Source organism: Haemorhous mexicanus, chromosome 3 (genome assembly GCF_027477595.1).
Source record: "Haemorhous mexicanus isolate bHaeMex1 chromosome 3, bHaeMex1.pri, whole genome shotgun sequence".
Classification (NCBI taxonomy): Eukaryota; Metazoa; Chordata; class Aves; order Passeriformes; family Fringillidae; genus Haemorhous; species Haemorhous mexicanus.
The window spans coordinates 105,633,747-105,655,436 of NC_082343.1; the positions used below are offsets into that span (position 1 = coordinate 105,633,747).

The 21,690-nt window shown below is 36.5% G+C and overlaps 1 protein-coding gene across 1 annotated transcript in view; it reads right to left on the reverse strand.

The window, feature by feature from the left end:
- NBAS (NBAS subunit of NRZ tethering complex) overlaps window positions 1-21,690 on the reverse strand; it is a 159,687-nt gene that overhangs the window by 23,386 nt on the left and 114,611 nt on the right. The window contains exons 47-48 of the mRNA XM_059842899.1: window positions 15,137-15,226; window positions 12,684-12,879 (exon numbers count right to left, since the gene is read on the reverse strand). Coding sequence (XP_059698882.1) covers window positions 12,684-12,879; window positions 15,137-15,226 — 286 coding nt within the window. The remainder of the gene's footprint in view (window positions 1-12,683; window positions 12,880-15,136; window positions 15,227-21,690) is intronic.

Here is a 21,690-nt window from a genome sequence, read left to right on the forward strand (position 1 = left end):
TCCTTGCTGGAAGGAAGCAATACCTTAAAACAGCACATAGGAAAGAGGTTTTAATTTATATTTACTATGTGTGTGTATGTATATACATACATCTATCTAGACAGACAGATGGACTGATCTGTATAAAACACAGAGAGAACTTAAATTTGGCTCTCTATTACTGTCTTGGCTTTCTGAGTCTGAGGGAGAGCACAGTGAGGAAGCAGAAACCTCCCACAGCAGACACAGAGCATGCTCTGTGTAAAAAGGTAGAAATTTCACCTTCACAAAGTGAAAGCTAGCTGAGATGAGTTGCTGTGGTTAGTCAAGACTCTTGTTTTGTTGTAGTAACAGATTTTTAAAAATCCACTTTTAATTGAACACTCTTTTGTAGCAATTCTGGATAATCTATTCAGATGACTCAATGTTGTAACACAGGGTACTGGAACAATACCACTCTGCTTCCCCTTCTTTTTTTAAAAAACAAAACCCCAAAACATCTTTCCAAACCACTCTGAGGTTAATTATGCCAAGATAACCCACCATGAATTGCTCAGAGCCCTCTTAACACAAGTGCCTGTAAAGAGCCTGTCAATAAACAGAATAATGAGGCCCATAGCCAGGCATGAACTTCAGATGACCCCAAAGAAATATGAAAACAAGTGGAAAAAAAAAAATCAAACAAACCACAAAACAGCAAAAGCAAGGAAAAGGAAAGAAGGGCTTTCAGTTTTAACAACAGATATGCTCAATTCTGACTTGATTGTCCTCAGTTTCAGGCAATCTCTTTGGCAGTAGAACACAGCTGGCATCATGTTTCTCATTAAAAGGCTGCACAAATATTTACCACAATGGGAAAGTCAATTAGGGGAATTAATTGTAGAAATTATACTCATGATAGATTATAAAACAAAATACAAATTAAGTAAAGCCAAACCTTATGTTAAACTGTTAAAACACACAATTTCATTACTGAGAGACTACATATGTTCAGAATTGAGAATATACAAACATCTGCATATGTTAATGGCTCCTTCAAAGAATCATAGAGGAAATTCCCAAAGCAAAATACTGGCTACACCAACAGCATGAGCTTGTCATAGCCTACGAGAGATTCAGTGTTGAATTAAAAACTCTGTGCACTTAAAATTTCTCTTCAAATAAATCAAACTTTTCTGGCTTTTGATCAAATCTTTTGGAGTCACCTTAAATCTTGTAAGACTCTCTCCTCACAGATTAGATCCTATTAGATGCTCAAAATGTTGAGGGCACTCATTTTATTGACTTTCAATGCACAAAGTTTTGACTCATGTTGTTCTACAGATTTGTTATTGCCTCATTCTCATCACCTGTGGTATGGATGAAGGAGTCCAAATATGAAAAGCTGCCTCACAAGTTAGTTATGTAGCTTCTGGAAACCTAAGGTTTTACAAAAACTGTAAGATGATGCATTTGAAGAGTGATAAAGTTTAATAAAACTGTGGAAATCATTATGTGACTGAAAAAAAAGCCTTTGGCATGGCAGAGGAGTGAGATAATGCACCAAACTGAAACACTGCAGAATCAGTGGTTTAGTTTGGTACATTATCTCACTCCTGAAATCAAACTGGTTTAAAACCAGTATTTACAGCAACTCTGGAATGTTGCTGTATCTGAACTGTGTCCTTAAGTTATAGATATTCACTAATGTAATGGTCTCCTGATCTAACAAGACAGATGCATCTGATAGACTTGTAAATGCTTTATTGCTAAAGCTATTTAATTTGACAGTCTGGTGCTGACTGACTTGGTTGATGAGAGTGCCTTTTGTTTGAAAAAAAAAATGGAAATGCCAATAAAAAGATCCAGTCAGTTCAACTCTCTCCTTCCTCTGAGATAACAGAAAAATGATATTTTTGTATGAGAATGGTGAGCAGGAAAACTAATGCAGACAGACTCTGACCTTCCTCTGCCCACTGGTATCTATTCTGCAAATTCAATTTTTACTCTGTGTCAGTGTGACAGAGCCACAGCTTTCATCAACAGATTTTGCTGACTACAAAGGAGATAAATTATAAGGATGTTTATAAATGAAATCAGAAAAATATTTTCAGTATAATTGCTTGTTTATTGAGAAAAGCTATATCCATGCTTAAAAGCAACTTCCTGTCCTCAAGGCAGAAAAATTTGCTGTTACCAAGGAACACAACCAAAAATTTACTGTTTTACATGATTATAAAATTAATTTTATTACATCTACCAGATGGTAAATTTAAGTATTTCAAAATGTGTTCATGTTTGACACTGCAGCATAAATTTGAATTAAAATGGCATTGAAAATAGAAGCACTAAGCAGGCATTTCACTGGTCCCTTATTGCTACAACAGGCAATTGTTCTGCAATTTCTCAGAACTTCCTTGTAAAACACTGATTTTATGTATCTCCCCACCCCCCTGGACAAGCTGTAGAGAATTTATCTGTGCTGCATTTCAAAATAATAGCCAGATGTGACATCAAAGATTTTATTCAGATTTGAGATAGGGAACACTGATGCTAAAATTTCCTTCCACTCATTGGACAGGGCTTAACGTGGTTTATAAACAACAACTAAAAGGATTGGTAGCAATTTGACTGCATTTGTGTAACTGCCATCTTGATGTGCTGTTCATGACTCAAAAATTCAACAGCCTTGCCCCAAAAAGTTCACAATCTAATCAACTAAATCAGCCAAGAAAATACTGTCCTTCCTATACAACAGGCCAGTAGGGTTTGGGCACTGACGAAAGTAGTCCTTCCACTTTGCACATCAGGCTGTAATCTGTCATTCCCTCCTCTGCTGCTATCTGTGGAGCTACTGAAAGTTTGCACAAATATAAGTTACTGAAACCTATCTCCAGTACAAGGCTGCAAAGTTAAATGCTTTTTACAAAGGACATATAAAATTACAAGTGAAATAGAAATTTTAAACTCAGTTATTCCCAATATGAACACAAACGTCAAAAATCAGTCAAAAAAACCCCAAAACCAAACACAATCTGCAACACTATACAACTCTTCCTGAAATTGCACAGCTATTGATTCTGCACATGTAAGATTAGGAGCTTTTAAATGCTATTATTTATTTCATTCTCTTCAAACTGTTTCAAGATGTTAGAAATCCTACCAGCTTTGATGTTAGACACATTATAGACTTGTGAAACAAAGCAAAACCATAAGCACATATTAAACATCTTATTCAAGATCTTCACATGCCAAAGCAACAGAAAGCCCTTTTCAAAGGCAAAACCATGAGTGCTATACTCTGCAACACACACCAGCATCCCATTATTTCTTAATTAGGGTTTCTTTAAAAAAAAATCAAAATTAAACAACTTGTAAATTGTGATTGAGGGGAAAATCCTCCAGGACACAACAGAGTCAGCCTGGGGAGACTAATGTCAGGCTTGGAAAAACAAACCACCGTATCATTCAGCTACTGGTCCACCAGCATATGGGCAAGGGCAAACAGGATGGAGAAAGTCAAGGGCAAAGGAACCTGTCAGCTTTAAACAGCCTATTTTCATCTTACTTTCTCCATCTACCCTAGTTCACATTTTGATAATTCTACTTTCAAAACATTTTGGTAAATGGAAGTTTATGTGGTAGTAAGTCACAGCTGAGAGATGGCAACTTTAAAAAACAGTTCCACTGGCCTCCTGTATAATAGCAGGATTTAGCTCTTGCTTAATGAAAAAACACAACAGCTAAAACATGATCCAGTTTGGTGTAGATTAAATTCCCTTGCTTGAAAGCAGCTTTTTTGAAGCTATGCTTATGGAGTTTTCCCAGTTAATGCAAAACAAGTTTTATTAAGGAATAGTTACTTAAAAACAACAAAACCAACAACAACAACAACAACAACAACAAAAAAATAATCCCCAACCACATTCCAAGGATTGTGTCAGGGAGGTTTAGGCTGGATATTAGGAAAAGGTTCTCCACCAAGAGGGTGGCTGGACGCGAGAGGCTCCCCAGAGAAGCAGGCACATCACCAGCCTGACAGAGCTCAGGAAGTGTTTGGACAGTGCTCTCAGGCACAGGGTGGGACTCCTGGCGTGTCCCATGCAGGGCCAGGACCTGGACTCATTGATCAGGGGCTGCTCTGACCTAGACTGAAAGCCATAAACACCGTCTGACAGACCAGAAGGAAGTGTCTGCTATCAAAACTACACTCTTAGAGCAATCAATTCAAAATTAAAACTGAAGTCAAGGGTTTTGCATGAACACACTCAGTTCACAACCTGTGCCTTCTATCCCAGAGGAGGAAGAACTCTGAAGTCAGGTGTTCTTGCACTTTCCTGAGAGCTGGGCTTCACATCTTAAAACTACTACAGAATTCTGAGCACATATGCAAGCCTGCTGCATGCAGAAACTAAAGAGATGCACATAATAGAACAGGTAAAATCCTGCTCAAATTAAAGCCAGCGTACAAGATATGCAAGTTATGAGATTCAAGTCAAAAAAAACAAATCAACAAGAAGCCTACTGGTGATGAATCAAACTAAGGCTCAGCCACATGTTGAGTTCTTTTAGAAATACCCAAGAACTTTTTTCTTCTGAAGTGATTTATATATTGTTTAATTCCTTATCTGCTTCATATGCAGCTCACTAAGAAGTGCATATAGATTCAATAAACACAAATGTGTTGCCTAATGCATAAAAATGAATAACTCGTGCAGAAAATAAAATCCACTCATTTGTATTCTGCAGGAGACTATGTCCTAATCTGCAAGTACATTTCAGCACAGAGAAAACCTCTGAGGACTGTACACAGATATTGGTAGGGAGAATAATGGCAAATAATAATAAAATAAAAAAGATGCATTTGAAAAATTCCAATAGCTAGCTAGATGGAACTGAAAGAGACAGGGCTAACATACTTTATTTAAGTTGTATATTGATAAGGTGTGTGTTAATATGTAAAAATTTGGATGCATGTATAGTTAAAACTAACACCTGTGCAACATGACATGTTAAGTAATCTCCTGCGTATGCACCAACTACTAATCACTGTTTTGTAATTCAGAATTTATGTATTATATAAATACTCTAACAGAGCAGACAACAGCATTAGAAGATACAGCCCAGAAATGACAAGATTTTAATATTTACGTATGTCTTTTAAGCTGTTAACTCAGCATCAGCCATTTCCTTCATACCATACACAAGTGGTTTTTAATTTACCCTTCTAATCATCACTACCATCAAGCAGCAGTGCATCCACAAGCTCAGAGTATTCACCCCTATGTGTAACTGCTGTCTTGATAACCAAAGTCTGCAATTCTTGCTAATAAAGAAAAATTCTTTTAAAAGCTGTTTACACATAAGTGAAATGTTTTCAAAATCAGTACTTCCAAAACATCTTCCTGCAAATAGGCAGGACTAGAAAAGTCAAAGATATATTTCTAAAAAGAAAGGCTCCAACTAAACTAAGATACTGTCTTACAGGAACAGAAGGTTGTTGATGTCAACTCCAATTATTTCAGTATTACTCTTTCCAGTTAAAAAAAAAATGAAAAATTCCTTCATTGTTTGTCCATATTTATGATCTAGGCCAGGAGCAATTAAAATACCAGGTGGATGGTTATCACAAAATTATTTAAGCTGTAAAAACTGAAATAAGTGAGTAGCTTTGTTGCAGCCATAAAAATAATCTGAATAGGGCAGGCAGCACCTGTCATACCAAATGGCATTACAGAAGCACTGCAGTTGGTGGTTTTCTTTTTGATTTGTGTAGCTGATGCAGTCACAGTCTTGATAGCTGGGCTCCTCAGTAACAATAGCAGCAATGTAGAAAAAGAACCCCTCATTCTCTCAATCAACATGAAATATCACAAATTCCTATGAAGAACTATTTTAAGAATACCTGAGTGAGGTCCCTCAGATAACAGAGTTTGCAGATCTCTAAATAAGAATTGTCAACTAGCACAATGGTTGATGGAATAAGAAAATCGTTTAGAAAAAAGGACAGCATTTACTGTCACAGTTATTATTAAAAACATACTCATTTAAGACACTGACACCAACACTACTAATGCCTAAAGTAAACCAGTTTTACAATTTACTTATATTTTCAAAGGGCTTTCTGACCAGAAACACCAAAGAGCATAATTTACTAAGAGGAAAAAAACCCCAAAAATGTAAACAAACAAAAAAAAAAAAAAAAAAAAAAAAAAAAAAACCCAAAAAAAAAACCCCAAAAAAAACAGTTTATGACCAAATAGTAAAGGAAAAAAGTAGAATTTCTCATGGGTTTATGGCTGCTTCCTTGTTTACATAAACTATGTTTTGGGCAGACTGCAAGCATGGAAGAGACAAAAATGCAGACAAATGATTGTCAAGGCTAGTTTATGTCAAAAGAAACCTCCAACAGACTCAAAAAAAAAGTGTACGTAAGTAAATGACTATGATGGCAAATAAAATGTAACAATGGTACCCCTACTGCATTTTAAAATATTCTAAATTAGTCTAATCAAGTCGAAACAGTAGCCTGAGCCTCACTGAATGAAATCCAGAGACCTCTGGTTGATGTACAGATGAAGTCAAGAGAGCAATCAAGGTGCTGGGATGCATAACCATGGAGTGTTAATTTCCACAAGGACAGCATATTCACTTCTCCAATTACCTTTCTCAGGAGGTGTACTACATATCACAGTGGGCTCTGAGGTAGAGGAGAAGATACTTACAGAGGGAAAAAGCTGTGGAGGACGTGGTGTGACTGGAATTAACAACTGAGAGTAAACAACAGAATAAGGGAAAAAGTGTAGTGAATAGAGAATTTGATTTTCTGGATTTTAATATCCTAAAAAACCACAAAACTTAACAAATCACCTAAAAAAGTTAAGTCATAGAATCACAGAATGCTTTGGGTTGGAAGGGACCTTAGAAATCATCCAGTTCCAACACCCCTGCCATGGTCAGGGAACCTTCCACTAGACCAGGTTGCTCAAAGCCCCTTCCAAGCTGGCCTTGAAATACTCCCAGGAACGGGGCATCCACAACTTCTACGGACAACCTGTTCCAGTGCCTCACCACCCTCACAGTAAAGATTTTTTTTCTACCACCTAGTTGAAACCTACTCTCCCAGTGTGAAGCCATTTCCCCTTGCTCTGTCACTTCAGGCTCTTGTAAAAAGTCTTTCTCCATCTATTTTGGTGGCTCCTTCCAGGTGCTGGAAGGCCATATTTAGGTCATCCCAGAGCTTTCTCTTTTCCAGGCTGAGCAATCCCAACTCTCTCAGCCCTTCCTCACAAGAGAGGTGCTCCCCCCCTCAAATTATCTTGGTGGCCTCCTCTGGACTCACTCCAATAGATTAACAGCCTTCTGCTCATAGAGACTCCAGGGCTGGGTGCAGCACTGCAGGTGGGTCTCACCAGGGGGAGAATCCCCTCCCTCACCTGCTGCCCACACTGCTTCAGATGCAGCCCAGGGCACATTTGGCTTTTTGGGTGGCAAGGCTGGGTCCAGCCCCTCACCCACAGCACTCCCAAGTCCTTCTTGTCCAGGCTGCCCTGGATCTGTTCATTCCCCAGCCTGGACTGACACCAGTCAGTGTTTCCCCAGTCCAGGCGCAGCATCAGCACTTGCCCTTGTAAAACCCATGAGATTCCCATGGGCCCACTTTTTGAGCTTGTCCAGGTCCCTCTGGATGGCATCCCTCCTCAAAAAGTTCCAGCGTGTTTTGTGCTCAGTGATGGATGGTGTGTCCTAATGCTGAAAATTTAGCAAGGGATACCCAAGGCTGAATCAGTTTATCCACTGATTTCTTTGAAACATAATAATAGAAGTCTGATTCTATGGCTAATAAGCTCCTAATTTTTCTGAAACTGGGATCAAAACTGAGTATACACTGTTTGAACCATTCATTGCAAAAGACCTATGAGAGAAAGTGAATGATCCCCCATCAATCCACTCCAGAGCATTCTTATCTTCCTCTGAAGCAACTGCTACTGGTCAGAGAGCACTGCAGTGCCCAGGGCTCAATTCAAAACTTGTATGCACTCACACTATGCTGCTTTTCTCTCCACTTGTCTTATCTGCTATACTTGTGTAGTTAATGGAAAATATTTCATTTGCATCTAAAAGTATTTAATTAATCATACACGCTACAATTTATGTTCCCTGAAAAAAAAAAATTCACATGTTTTCATATGGATAAATTGCATCTTCAAGGAATGGAAATTAGTGTTTTAAAATATTAATTAAAACTTAAATTAAATTTCTTAAGCTTAATTTTTATGCATTACCAGCAGAGAAACAATGTCTCCAGAATTATAAACAACATCATAACAAATTTACTCAGAGTTGATAGGAACATAAATCTTTCTTCTAATTAAGCATTTTTCACAAATAAAAGACAGCTGAGGATAAAAGAGATACAGCTCCTTCACTTGTGTTTTGCCAGATCAAGCTAAATACAGGTCATTGTTACCTGATAAATGGCTTCAGCAAAATTACTTCCCACGTTTAAATCTCTGACATGAGAAGAGGAAATGGGAAAAGGCTGAAAATTACTGGACATTGACATTCCCATTGAGACCATTCTCAAGGAACTACTATGAAGAAACACCATTTTTCATTAACACATTTTTCATTAACAGGGAAAAGATGAACAAAGCAGCAATGGAGTCTTGACAGTCACCCCAAGTTCTCAGAAAGTCAATGCATACATTACTAAGGTTGCTGAGACACAAGTTTGCATATGCCATACATCAACTGGCATATAGGCAGGAAGGAAGGAAAATGTTTTGTGCACGTCCCACACACAAAACATCACTTAATCTGTCAATTTTTCAAAGCTAGACTTCAAGGAAAAAAAAAAAAAAAAGAGAAGTGCCCAAAGTTACAATTTTAAATCCTTAATAGACATTCCTTCCAATTTTCAAAAACATTTAGCCCTCAGCAGCTCTCTATACCCCAAGATCATGAAAAAACCGTAATATAACAATATGAGGGGGAAGGCTAAATGAGATTACCTTTTCTAAATGACAAAGCTATTTGCATTTAAGTGGCATGCAAGCAGTAATTACATTTTGCATTTGCATAATAATGAAACAATCCTTTTAAGAAAAGGTGTGTCTTGCAGAAGCTTCACAATGAATAACTATATATGAAAGTAAGCCTTAGTTTATTTCCAGAAGCTTTTTAGTGCCCCTGTAACTTCCTGGGGCAAACCCCAACTCATTTCTGTAACCTATGCCTTGTAATAGATCACTGAGCTGAACAGCTAACTACACACACACACAACCTGTTAGCTGACACCTCAGGCTTGTTAGACACTACTGAGTCATTTCAGACTACATTTTTATGTTATTTAAAAAGAAATGGATTTCCCATCTTAGATGAATAAAGATAAATTTTGATACCAACATTCTAAATGATGTCTTTCTTCCCCCTCCAACATTTTTAATATAGAAAAAGTCAGTATTTTGACCCATATTTTTCACACACCAGTTAACTAGAAAATTACAGAACCTGAAGAGCTCAGATAAAATTCATCAAGGGGATTAAAACAAGGCATGCCTCCTCCTCCTCCATAGCGTGGGATGCTACTGGAATGTGAATTAAAGACTCTCAAGCCTTTGAAAAATGAGGACCCCTGAATTTTTAATTTTGTTAACTAATCATTAGAGAACTGGAAATCGCTGTGTTTCTGAATGTTTGATAGGTAGCTGCTTCCATAAAGTACATTTTTAATTTTGTAGGAGCTGGCCTGTTTCCCAGCACATTGATTTGTGGGACCACTACTTACAGCACCTAGAGCATAATTAAATATTAAGTCCCTCCTTGATGTATGCAAAGCCTGTCTAAGAGGATTAGTAGACACACTGAGGGTGGCTTTCACACATTTTCTGGTAATTGAACACTGCAATATCATTAAAATTATCTTTATTAAATAGAAATCCACATTCATACTTTATAATATCTGCTGTCCCTTTTTGTGCCAAGAACTGGTATAGGAAAAGAGGGATCCTCTACAAGCATGTAAGAAATGCCATGCAAGTAATAATACAACAATCTGGAAGCAAGATAATGAATGCATTTTTGACCTATTTGCAATCAAAAGTTCATTAAAAAGCCCTGAAAACCAACAACCTTCAAACACATTCCTGTAAAATCTAAAACCAGCATTCAATCCACAGCCCCTTCCCTCCCCACTATTTTAGATGTGAATGGTTTTTTTTTTTTAATTATTTTGCTGATGAGAAAGGATGATCAAATTGATAAAGGAGTAGTGATACTAGAGAAAGCGATGCCTACGGACAATGCAGGCAGACTGACATTCGAAAGATGAGATTCCTCCTTGTCTGCTTCTTCATCCAGGATTACTCAGCAACCTGATTAAACTTTTAATTTGTCCTTCAATACTCCCTCCTGTAAAACAGGGTTGCTTTTAAAGGTCTCTGTACCTGAAGTGTGAACTTGCATGAGAAAACTGTGTCTTATAACGCTCTGCCAAAGCTCATATAGAAATCTCTCCTCTTTTCAGCAGCCATGTAAGCACTGACTTCTGCAGGGTTCTTGTTCCACTAACACACCTGAAGGACTGGGAAATGCATAGTTTTCAATTTGTTATTTTATGATTATACTTTCCTTGTTTGTAATTCACAAAATATTCAAACTTAGTAAGATCTTAAACAAGGCCATCACTTGCTTTTCTAGTATCAGTTTGTAGACTAGCATTTGACATCAGCTGACTAAAACAGGAAAAAAAATCCAAAATAAATACATCTAAGACCACTTATTTATTTTCTTGGACATTTGTGAAGAACTTTGAATTTCAGTGACAGGTATCTAATGGACAAACCAACATGACTTCTGTCTAAATAACATGTTAGTTACCTAGTACAAAATCTTTGAAGAAAATAAATGGTTCTTATCAACCACACTGAGCTTGAGCTGACATGAAAATGAGAATAACTTTTAATATATTCCAATAGGGCTCTTATAATTGCACTCTGTAGCAGAAATTGGGGTGCATAAACAATGTTTTTTATGTATGTTCATTTAAGCACTGCTTTCACTATTGTTAAGCATGAAAGCTATTTCTACAGAGAAATTAGTATTATGGTGTTGTGTTCATATTTTCATACAGTTATCTCTGAAAGGTTTGAGCTTATCTAGTGCATTTTTCTAGCTTTATTACATGTCTTCTTGTACTACTTGCTTACTCATCAGCAAAAGTGTGAAGCACTGAAGTGATCAGCAGCTCTGTGATGAGCAGATGAACTGTTGCTCAGCCAGTACAAACTTTTTCCCTGACAAAAAGAAAACCAGGTTTTCCTGCTTGAAATTAGGAGTATTCTAAAAATCCCTTCAGGAAACTGAAAGTAACTGATTATGTGGAGAGGCCTGAACAGGCTGGAAGACCAAGCCAGCAAAATTTGCACAAGGTTTAACAGCAGTGCTGCACCTGGAACAGCACAGGTGGGGACAGCACAGCTGTTTCTGTCTCAGCTCTGCTGAGGGAGCCCTGGGGGTTCTGGTGGGCAGTGAGCTACATATGAGCCAGCAGCATATGAAATGCATTCAATTAAGTCCTACAATTTGGTTTTGTAACCAAATAGATGGATGTTTCTTTTTGCAAAGTTATACATCCCCACTTACAAGATTATAGGAGAAAATAAAATTTTGATAAATATTTAAAGTAAAATCACAAGTGTAATGAGTCTCATAAGGCTTCTGTCCAATACAGGTTCTTTTTCTGCCTTCTACAAACATGGCTGAAAGCTATTATCTGCCTGTATCTTTTTTTCTTAAGGCATATTCTAGCTGAATGTTTTATAATTGGAAATGATTTTGAATTGGAAAGCAGGTCACAGGCAACACAAATACTGACAAAGGATTGAAATGAAGATGAAGAATCCAATCACAGACACCTGAATAGTAGCTGAGGAGTTAAATGCTGGTATTACTGTAAATACAAGAGAAAAAGTAATTTCCAAAGAAACCAAGAGATAAGTACTTTCTTTTCCTTTTAAGATTTTTATTAGGATTGTTCCCTTGGATGAATTTAGCACAGCAAGTCAAAACTGAGATATTGCTTTTGTTTTATATGAATATAAAGTGGGTTTGTTCATAGATTTTTTTGAGAACTATTAGAAAAATTCTGTTTTTGTTCTGTAAGGTCTTGGCATGGGGGGAGGCACTTAGAAAATGAACAAAAAGTAACTCTGCTTCTGAACAATTCTACATGCAGCAAGAGCTATTCACATGATTTCAAAACTGCTGCACATTCATACAATAACATTTAAAAGCTCAAGAAAAAAGTCAGTGGCCAGTAATTATCATCCTGAATAAATTCTGAATAAAATGTGACACCAAGTGGAAGATAAAGAGGGAAGGTAAAACTGACAGAAAAAAAAATGGTGAGAAAAGAAAGAAGGTACAAAAACATGAAAGTCAAAGTCAATGTTTGCCATGGAACAAGATCACTAGCATTCCATCAAGTTCAGTTTTATGTACTCCTGATCCTAAACAAAAATTAGAGAAGTCCTTTACCTTTATGTAACTTCATCTTTCAAATAATCAGAATGTATCAGAAACTTCATTTAAAAAGGAAAGTAGGATTAGTTTCCAGACAACAGGATGCATCACAACCATATACTGCAGACCTGCATTTCATTATGTAATCCTCACACACAAAACAGTTTAATGCTGTAATTTGCAGCAATCAGTATTAATACCTTTGTTTCAGGCCAGCAGGCTCTGAGCACAGCCTGAGTCCTGAAGTACACAAGCAGCTGGCTATCCTCATCACTGAGATGGAAGGCTTGCTCTAGAATTTGCAATACCCTGATGCGAGGCTTCACTGGTAGGGAGTCATCACCACAGAAAGGTCTCAACCACTCCAGAAGGTCATCTGAAGAAACTATTTTCTCCCTGTAATTAAATAATACTGTGTTAAACAGTTTCAGGTAATAATCCTAATGAAAATACTACATGCATTTTTAAATCTTAACAAGCACATTCAGGATGTAAGAAATACCAAACACCAGGAAATGGAAGATCTGACCTCTGCAAGGCTGCAGGGAAACCAGCCCTTGTAAATCAGAAGCCCGAAGCTGTGTGGCAGAAGAACTTTTTCTGGACTTCAAACAACATGTAATACCATAGGAATTCATCTGTAGACTTACCTGTTCTCCCATAAACTATAGTGGTGCTGGGTTTCAGCATCTGGAAGTCCAAGCCTTTTCCTGGAGTCTGGGCCTGACTGATGCCTGTACTGCCACACCATCTGACTTTATGGAAAACCAGCTTGAATGCTTGCAATTTTAGTATGACACTTACCTTAGAATGCTTATTCATACTGTCACCCTGCACTCTTTTTCTTCCTTTAAAAGCCCTTTCTTTCCATTCCACACAAATTATTTTCTCCCAATCGCACCTCTAGCCCTATTTTATTTTTCTGTACCATCTCTAGACAGCTTGATCATTCTAAGTTCTTAGCATGATAATGACTGCAATATGCCCAAAATCCTTAGGAAGAAAAAAAGAGAGATGTTGAAGCCTCTAAGTTTCAGGGTCAGACTTTGTTAATTATAAAAACTCTTAAGTATATAATTTGATTCAGAAAGTGAATTCTATCAAATACATTCTAACTGTGTGGAAGCATTCACAGTTCACAGATCACCATGAACTGACCAAGCACTTCACAGCTGGAGACAGAATCATCTGTGCTGTCCCTTGGAGGCTATAAACTAACAGGTACCAAATCAGCAAATGCTGTTTTAACTTTCAGTAATGTTTTAAATTCAAGAAAACTTTTTTCTTTAAAAAAAAAAAAAAATGAAGCCAAGCAAGGGGCTCCTAGTGGAGTGTGATTTTTAACTAATGTTCCCTTATTTGTCTTAACAAGACAGTTGAGAAAATAATATGAGACAGAAAATACAAGTTAACCTGTCCTGCAGCTATGAAATAATAAACATTGACATCTGAGGTTTTCCTATTACAAGGATTTCAATTTTACTTAGGCTTCATATTGTCTGAATGATGCTGTTAGCTCAGAACTCCAGCTGAATTAGACATGCCTTTGCTGAACAGGTGGCATTCAAACTGTAAATTAAAAGTCTGGGAATTGAAGGGACTTACTGGAATATTTCAAGAGTTTGTAGAGCTTGCACTTGAGGCTTACATATGTTTTCCTGAGGAAAACATTTCTGTTTGGTAAATTGAGTAGCTGAGTTTTAAGGTAATAAATAAATATTTAAAGGAATACAAACAATCTCTTGCAATCATAATTACTTTCACTCCAGCTTACTGTTTCAGCAGTTAAATGTTGATGAAGTATACAAATAAGACTCCAGAAAGTGTAACTCAGAATAAAATAGCACTGACTCGTCCTTTACACCTTAGAATACAGCAAATTATATTTACTTCAAATTTTTACATCAATTCAGTCTACTTCAGTATCCAACATTCAACTCATTTATTTCATTGCAGAAGCCTCAAAAAATAGTATAACTGTTCTTGTGTGGCTACCAGAAAGTATGGGATCTTATTATCATTATTATACATGAATTCTGCATTTGTACATCTGGGGGAAAAAAAGCTGATTTTTTTTTTATTTTGTTTCTTCTTTTTCTTTACAGGAAGTGAAATGGAAAATGTCAGTGAGACACACACAGGCCCTTGTGTGATGTGAAGTAAGGACATTCCCAAAAGAGGAGAAAAAAATGTGGTGAAGCATCATATAGCATTTGGGAAATTATTTCTGCACTAAACTTTACAAATACAGACAAACTTAGATATCTAAATTACGATATCTGACAGTGAATCATTATAATTTGCAATTTATCAACTAAATTGAGACAAAAGCAGTGACATGCTCCTGGTAGATATACGGTCTGCAGTAGTCACAGCTGAAAAACCATTTTCTCATTTCACTATAATACAGTTATCCAAATTTTAGGTTCAGTGCTTTCTTCCAAATGATCAAGTAAAGGCTTCTGTCAGGGTTCAGATTTCTAACATGAAAAATGATAGCCCGTTCCAGAATAAAGTCTGAGAAAATTAAGTGCAAACCCATTATATATTTCCATGAAAAAAAATCATCCATATTCAGTACTGCACCTTCAAAGATTTCATGAGAAGCATCTTTCAAAGTCTTACCCAAAGAATCCATACAGGAAGCTCTTACCCTTTTTCAACGCTTGCATGCACTGCAGAAATTATACCTTCAAGGATTCCAAGTGGATCTTTCTCTGTTGTAGATGAGTCATCATTTCCACTATTAAGGGAAGACAAAGTTACAATTAAAATGGTCCCTGATACTGTATCTTGTTTTCTGCACTTGTAGGATTTACATGACTTGTTCAATAATTATAAGAATGTTCCATTTTCACTTCTTAACTAGTAGCTTTATTTTTATGTCAGAGTAGTGCAAAAAGCAACAAGAAAGAGTGGGAAAAAATACTAAAACTCTTAAATGAAACTTGAAAGGAAAAGCATAGTTAAAGTTTAGTGCTTCTAACACAGATTAATTAGGTCAGCAGAATACTCACTTGTAATCTCACTACCTTAAAGACCAATATGAACAAAACAGACCTTAAGTTATACATAAATGTCACCATCCTTTCTGTCCAAATCCTCTTGCAGCATCTCTGTTGCTTTAAATTAGCTCAACTGTAACCTGAGTCAGTAGTATCCTATCTGCTGATTTCTCTGGGGTCAAGCCACCATGGAACAGCAGCCTTTGTGCACGTGTGGAATAGAAAAATTTCCACCAACCCCATCAGATGTTTCAGTTAAAACACAGTTTTCTTTTGGAGGTTAAAAGGTTGTGAAATTGGGTGAAAATAGAAACAAACAAACATACAACCCAAAGCCACTCTGGTAGGAGAGCAAGCTTTGCTCCTCACTCAATGAAAGTGACATTTTCAGCTAAGATTTTCCATTAATCAGACTCAGTGCTGAGACAGGGAAAGATTTTGCACTGGTACAACACACAGTGTCTCCCCACAGAAACCACTTGAGCAGCAATGATGCCTGGATGAACTGGAAAAACAACAGCTTTGCCTGGCTTACTTTGTCAAAGCTGCATTCGAGAAAGAGGAAAAAAAGCAAATAGTTACCAGGTTATCTGACTGGAGATGATTTGGAAAACCCAGGGAAAAGGGTATTTTCTCCATAGTTCATCACCATATCAAAGCTCTTCTGATACTAAAAATGTCAGCCTCTTCCTAGATCTGCTTTTAGCAATAACAAACACATGCCCTGACTACTCTGACTGCTCTATCTAAAGCCAAAATACTACACAGCTGATATGTATAATGATATTCCAAAATATTTTTTGTCAAGAGTTAGAGAATATTTACAGTTTGTCATTTATTACATCAGAAAGATGACAGTGATTATATCATATGGCACAGAGACCGAAATCATTATAACCTTTAATGTCTTCCTGCATTCAGAATTTTCATCTTTCCTATTTTTATCTTGTTAAGTGGCCAGCACTCCAGTGAACAACACTGGATTAAAAATCAATATAACTCTATTCAGAACAGATACAAGATGATTTGTTGCATGATGAAAATTTAGCATACTCATTTTATAACATTATACTGCACTCCTAAAGTCTGAAATAGGAGTAGAAGGCAGATAACACTGGTCTTTTTCTCAAAAGATACTGTACATATGACTGATAAAAATGCTGTTCTTAGTACCAGTATTAGCATATGGTAGCTAAATAACTTTTTTATGAGTGAAGCTTGAATCTCAGTATTTTTCTGAACATCTTCAGAATATCTGGAAACAATCAAATCATAATTTATAGTACAGAATATACAGAAATATTCAGGGTTTTAAACCCTCAGAGACATGATATGTCTCCAAAAGATAAAACCAAAACACGCAAAAAATTCATTCTCAGAAGGTAAAAAAAAAAAAAGTGTATTTTCGCAGAAAGGAGACGTAACACAACTGAACACTCTGTTTAGGAAAAAGATAAAAAAAAATACACCTTTAGGGCAGAAGCGTGGAAATGGTAAAAAAGCAGACCAGTATTCAAATAATCATTTTATGCAACTGGCTACATGCATTAGGAGATGGTTTCAATTTCCTTTAAAATATAAAAAGCTAAACAAATTTATTCTATGTTCCTAGAGTGAAAACAGGCACTTAATTAACTCTCTTTTTATAAGCCACTTTGTTAGTGATTTATTTACAGGCCAGATTTAAATTTTCCTTTTTTGTGCCCTTTTTTCAATTAAGTTCACAATAAAAACACATCTACAATGGGCATTACCATGGCATATGAAAAGGAAACCTGAATACTTGTAAAGCTTGCACACTAAGAAGAGAATGAGTATTGAAACAGAAACAAACAGGACATTTGCAGCCCTTCAATACTTAAAGAGGATTATAAAAAAAATGGTGACAGATGTGAGAGTCAATTCAGACTACATGTAAGGAAGGAATTTTTTACAGTGAGGCTGGTGAGACACTGGCACAGGCTGTCCAGAGAGGTGGTGGATGCCCCTTTGCTGGAAACATTCAAGGCCAGATTGGATGGGCTCTGAGTGACCCGATCTAGGTGAAGATGTCCTTGCTCATTGTAGGGGGTTGCACAAGATAACCTTTAAAGGTTCCTTCTAACCCAAACTCTTACGTGATTGTAGAGTGTACAGAAAGTGAGTTTTTACTGCTCTACTTGCACTTACTTATGTTTAGTGTACATGAACAACTACCATGTCAAAGGAAACTGACCAGCAAACCTTGTATTTTTGGGTATCCTCAGTTTAAAGTTCTGGACAGTCCTAGCCTTTGCTCTTCAAAAAACCTTCACCTCTTTAATTAGAAATGAAAGTTGTTAGCTCCTGTCACAAGCAGGCTCTGAGCTCCTCAAAAATACCCTGAAACAAAACAAAACCCCCTCCAAAAAAACCCCAAACAAACAAACCCAAACCAAACCAAAATGGGTCAAAAGAAATGTATCTGCAAAAGCTAATGGGCATTTCTGAAAACAACAAAAAAAAAATCACTGTTTCTGACACTACATCTGTGAAGCTGATTTTCCAGAACAACAGATGTATGAACATTTACAGGAAGCTTCAGGTTTGTCAGACACAGACAGGCATCTTTTACTAAGCACAAGGAAAGGAGAAAAATTGTTAATCTAAACAGTAAACTACAGTTATCTAGAATAAGAAAATATTTTAAAAATCTACAAATACTGAAAGCTAGCCATTTTTTAAGCTTAATACTACCTTTACTGCCTAATGGTTAGAGGAACTAAAAAGAGATGACAGCTCTTGAGACAAATAATCCTGTCAAGTTTCCACAGATTACTGCCTTGTTCTTTTCTTAATAATTAATGATTAAAAATAAGCAGCTACTAACAGAAACAAATATAATTAATGAAGGATTAGTCTTCCACAGAGATTATATGCTATTTTATGCCTGTTTCAAACAACAGAACATGATTTAGTGTTCACCTCACAACTCCTAGGTATGAGCATGCTGTAATTACACTGATAAAGGCTTATTTTGATTTCAGTGTCAGAAAAAGTGATGCATATTTAATCACATTCCTCAAACAGAATAAAGTACAAAGAACACTTGGATGAATAAATTAACTTAATCTAAATTTTTTAACCTAATTACTGTATTCATTGAAAATACTCCAGCTTTATTTTCCTCCTTCTGATTGTGCTTTGTCATATTTAAATATGAGGAAAATAAGGAAATAACATACTAATGGTGTTATCATTCAAAGCTGGGGATAAATGTCTTAATGGTAAACCATCATTTCCATTTAAAATACCACAAAATCATTATATATAAGTTACAAAATTACTCTGTATTACCCCTGTTCAAATGAGATGAGGTAATAAAAAACCTGATTTTTTCCCCCCTGTTAATGTAGCTACTCTTTCTAACAAAGCTGGATTTACATTCTTCAGAAAACAGGGGACATTTAACAAGGAACTCAAAATTTCAGCAAACCTTTCCTGCTCATTGCTTGGTGAATGCTTTCAAAATTTCATGTGCACATCTAAGAGAAGAACTCTAGGAGCAGCAGGTGAAGGAGACCATAAAGTCTTCAACAGACAAAATGTCTTTCCTGAGTGACCAACCACGGCCATGCCTGCGGTCATGGATCATGGAACACTTCCTATCCACCGTGCCAGTGATCTTAGGCTAGGAATTAAATGGAGTCTTAGGTAAGACTAATCAGGAGACCATAGTTGCTACAATATTTTGGTTTTTTTTTTTCCATAGGTTCATGGTTTCTACTGAAGAGGCAACTGATTTTTATTTATAGTAGCTGTTTCTACAGGCAAACAAGGAAGTGCACAATACATAAATCATGTAAACTATGAAAATATGCTCTGCTGGAGAGCTTTTACACATACCAATGCAAGAGTTTCTATTTTGAATTTTGTGTGCCAAAACTAGAGTTAAGGGAGACAAAAGTAGTTGAAAAAACTGGAGGACAACAGTGCTCTTAAAATTGCAATTTAATGATTTACAAATTCACAAATTACAAGATCCCAGGTTAGGCAAATAACTATATTACATTTAACAAAAAAATCTGTTTCTGAGAAGGCATCAAAGTTGTTAAGCCTGTCATTTCATATGCTGCTATAAAATGAAGCCAAAAAGTAACTTCAGCTTTCATGAAGACATTACTTTCCAGAAGGTTCTTCTGTAAGAATGACTACATATGCTAATAACAAAAGATATTTTACTGTGTTTGAAGGGTAGTTGTAGTTACTGCAACTGAAAGAAAGGATGTGTATTTTCAGTCCCAGAAGTGGTGAACTGTTGCTTAATTTTCAAGCAAATCACTGACACTCCCATAATTTGTCACATCCATACAGGCCTCCATCACTTGTGTTTGCAATACCTTAATTACATTCCTTGTCACCAGAGCTATAGAAAAATCCAAGTTCAGTGTCACAGCTTTCCAACTGCTACTCTGAAGGTTAATTGTCAAAGAAGGAATTTTCCAACAAAATCTATTTCCAAACTACCGTATAAAATGACCACACTGTGTAACATATCAAAGCTCCAGTAAATAAACCTAAAAAAGGTATTCCCTTGAAATGTTGCATTTATCAAATAAAAGTTTGCTTTTCCAGCTACACCGGCAAGACTGCTTCTTTAATTGCAGAAATGCAAGTATTTAACAAAACGTTGTAATTTGTGCTGTATCTTGAAAGTGAACATCTGAGCATAAGATAGAGATGAATCCAATTTTATTCATAACAACAGGAATACCAGCAAGCTTAAGAGATGTCAAGTAACAACCTTTCTTGTAATTCATCCCTATATTTAGATTGTATGTAGTACTTTATAATATTAACCCTTTCTGAATTTCATCATAGGGAGGATATTATCTCAAGTATCTTCTATTTTAGCTGATGCAAGGTTTTCACTTAATGCTCTTTATCACTGTAGTACACAATGTTCCATTGTTCAGAATGATATAAAATTATCTTTCTCTTCCCAAAAATACAGCAGAGTAGGAGTGGAACATTTCTACTGACCACATAAGGACACAACACACACCAAGCCATCTTAATTGAAACTTCCAACTCATTTGCCCACCTTTGCCACTACGGTTTTCTCTACAAGACAGTCATTCCCCTCTTTCCAGTCAAGTGCTGCATAGGAGTTGCTGGAGACAGTCACTGTCCCAGAACTTTAAATCAACTCACAGCCATCCCAGCCTTGCAATGCATGTAAAGAACGAGAAATTCAGTTCACAGAAAAGTGTTTATAAGAAGCAGAGTAGAAAGGAGAATTTTGATAGGTTTCTCATACTCTGCATGTTAATGAGACTCATTATAGTCAAAGTAACTGGACTTTGTGAGCTTCGTATCCAGATACATCAAACTGCTAGTCAGGAACAGCAGGACAGTTATTATCTAGAGCTAAATTATTCTTCTTCAAAGGGACAAACCCAGACAAGAAAGACTATTACTTATGTTGCTGTGCAAAAGCTCTATCATCATTGAGGATGCCATGAACACCCTTAAACTGTGTGACAGGAGAAATCAATTTTCTGCCAAAGAGGACTGCAAACAATTTGACAGGCTGCCTTCTTTTCATCTGTGGCACTTCAATCTGCTGTAATATATACATGCATGCTGAAGAAAAAGTAGAGCCACAGCAAACTTTCCACGCTAGACTTCTTTTCCAATTCTTGGTGTATGCATTTAGATCATCCTGCCCATATAATTTTTCAGAACAACAGGATAAATTCTCAAAGTTTTATCTCTCTGAACTGGTCTTACAAGTGCTAAACAGTGTTTACCAGACATCTAACAGCAGATTTCTCTTTCGTACTTGTTGCATGTATGAATGTATCCATCTCTTTGAAACAGAAATACCTCAGGAAAGTTTTGTATGAATAGTTAAATGAAAAGTATCTGTTCAATTTAAAATGGATGATATAAAATTATCCTCCCTGTTTCCCTGCGCTCCCTTAAAAAAATGAGGGGGAATAAAATATTTTCAATGAACCAAACCAACCTGCACAAAAAAAACCCAGCTCCCAGAAATGGCTCAGCAAGTTTTTCCAAAGATGGAAACTATATGACTTCTGGTAGGACATGCTGTTGTGGCAGAAGCTATTACTAGGCCTCTGCTGCCCAAATGCCTGCATGAGTTACTATTTCCAATAAACATGCCTTTTAATCTGTTTAAGAAGGGAGAATTTTGTGCTGTTTTAAATGTTACAAAAAT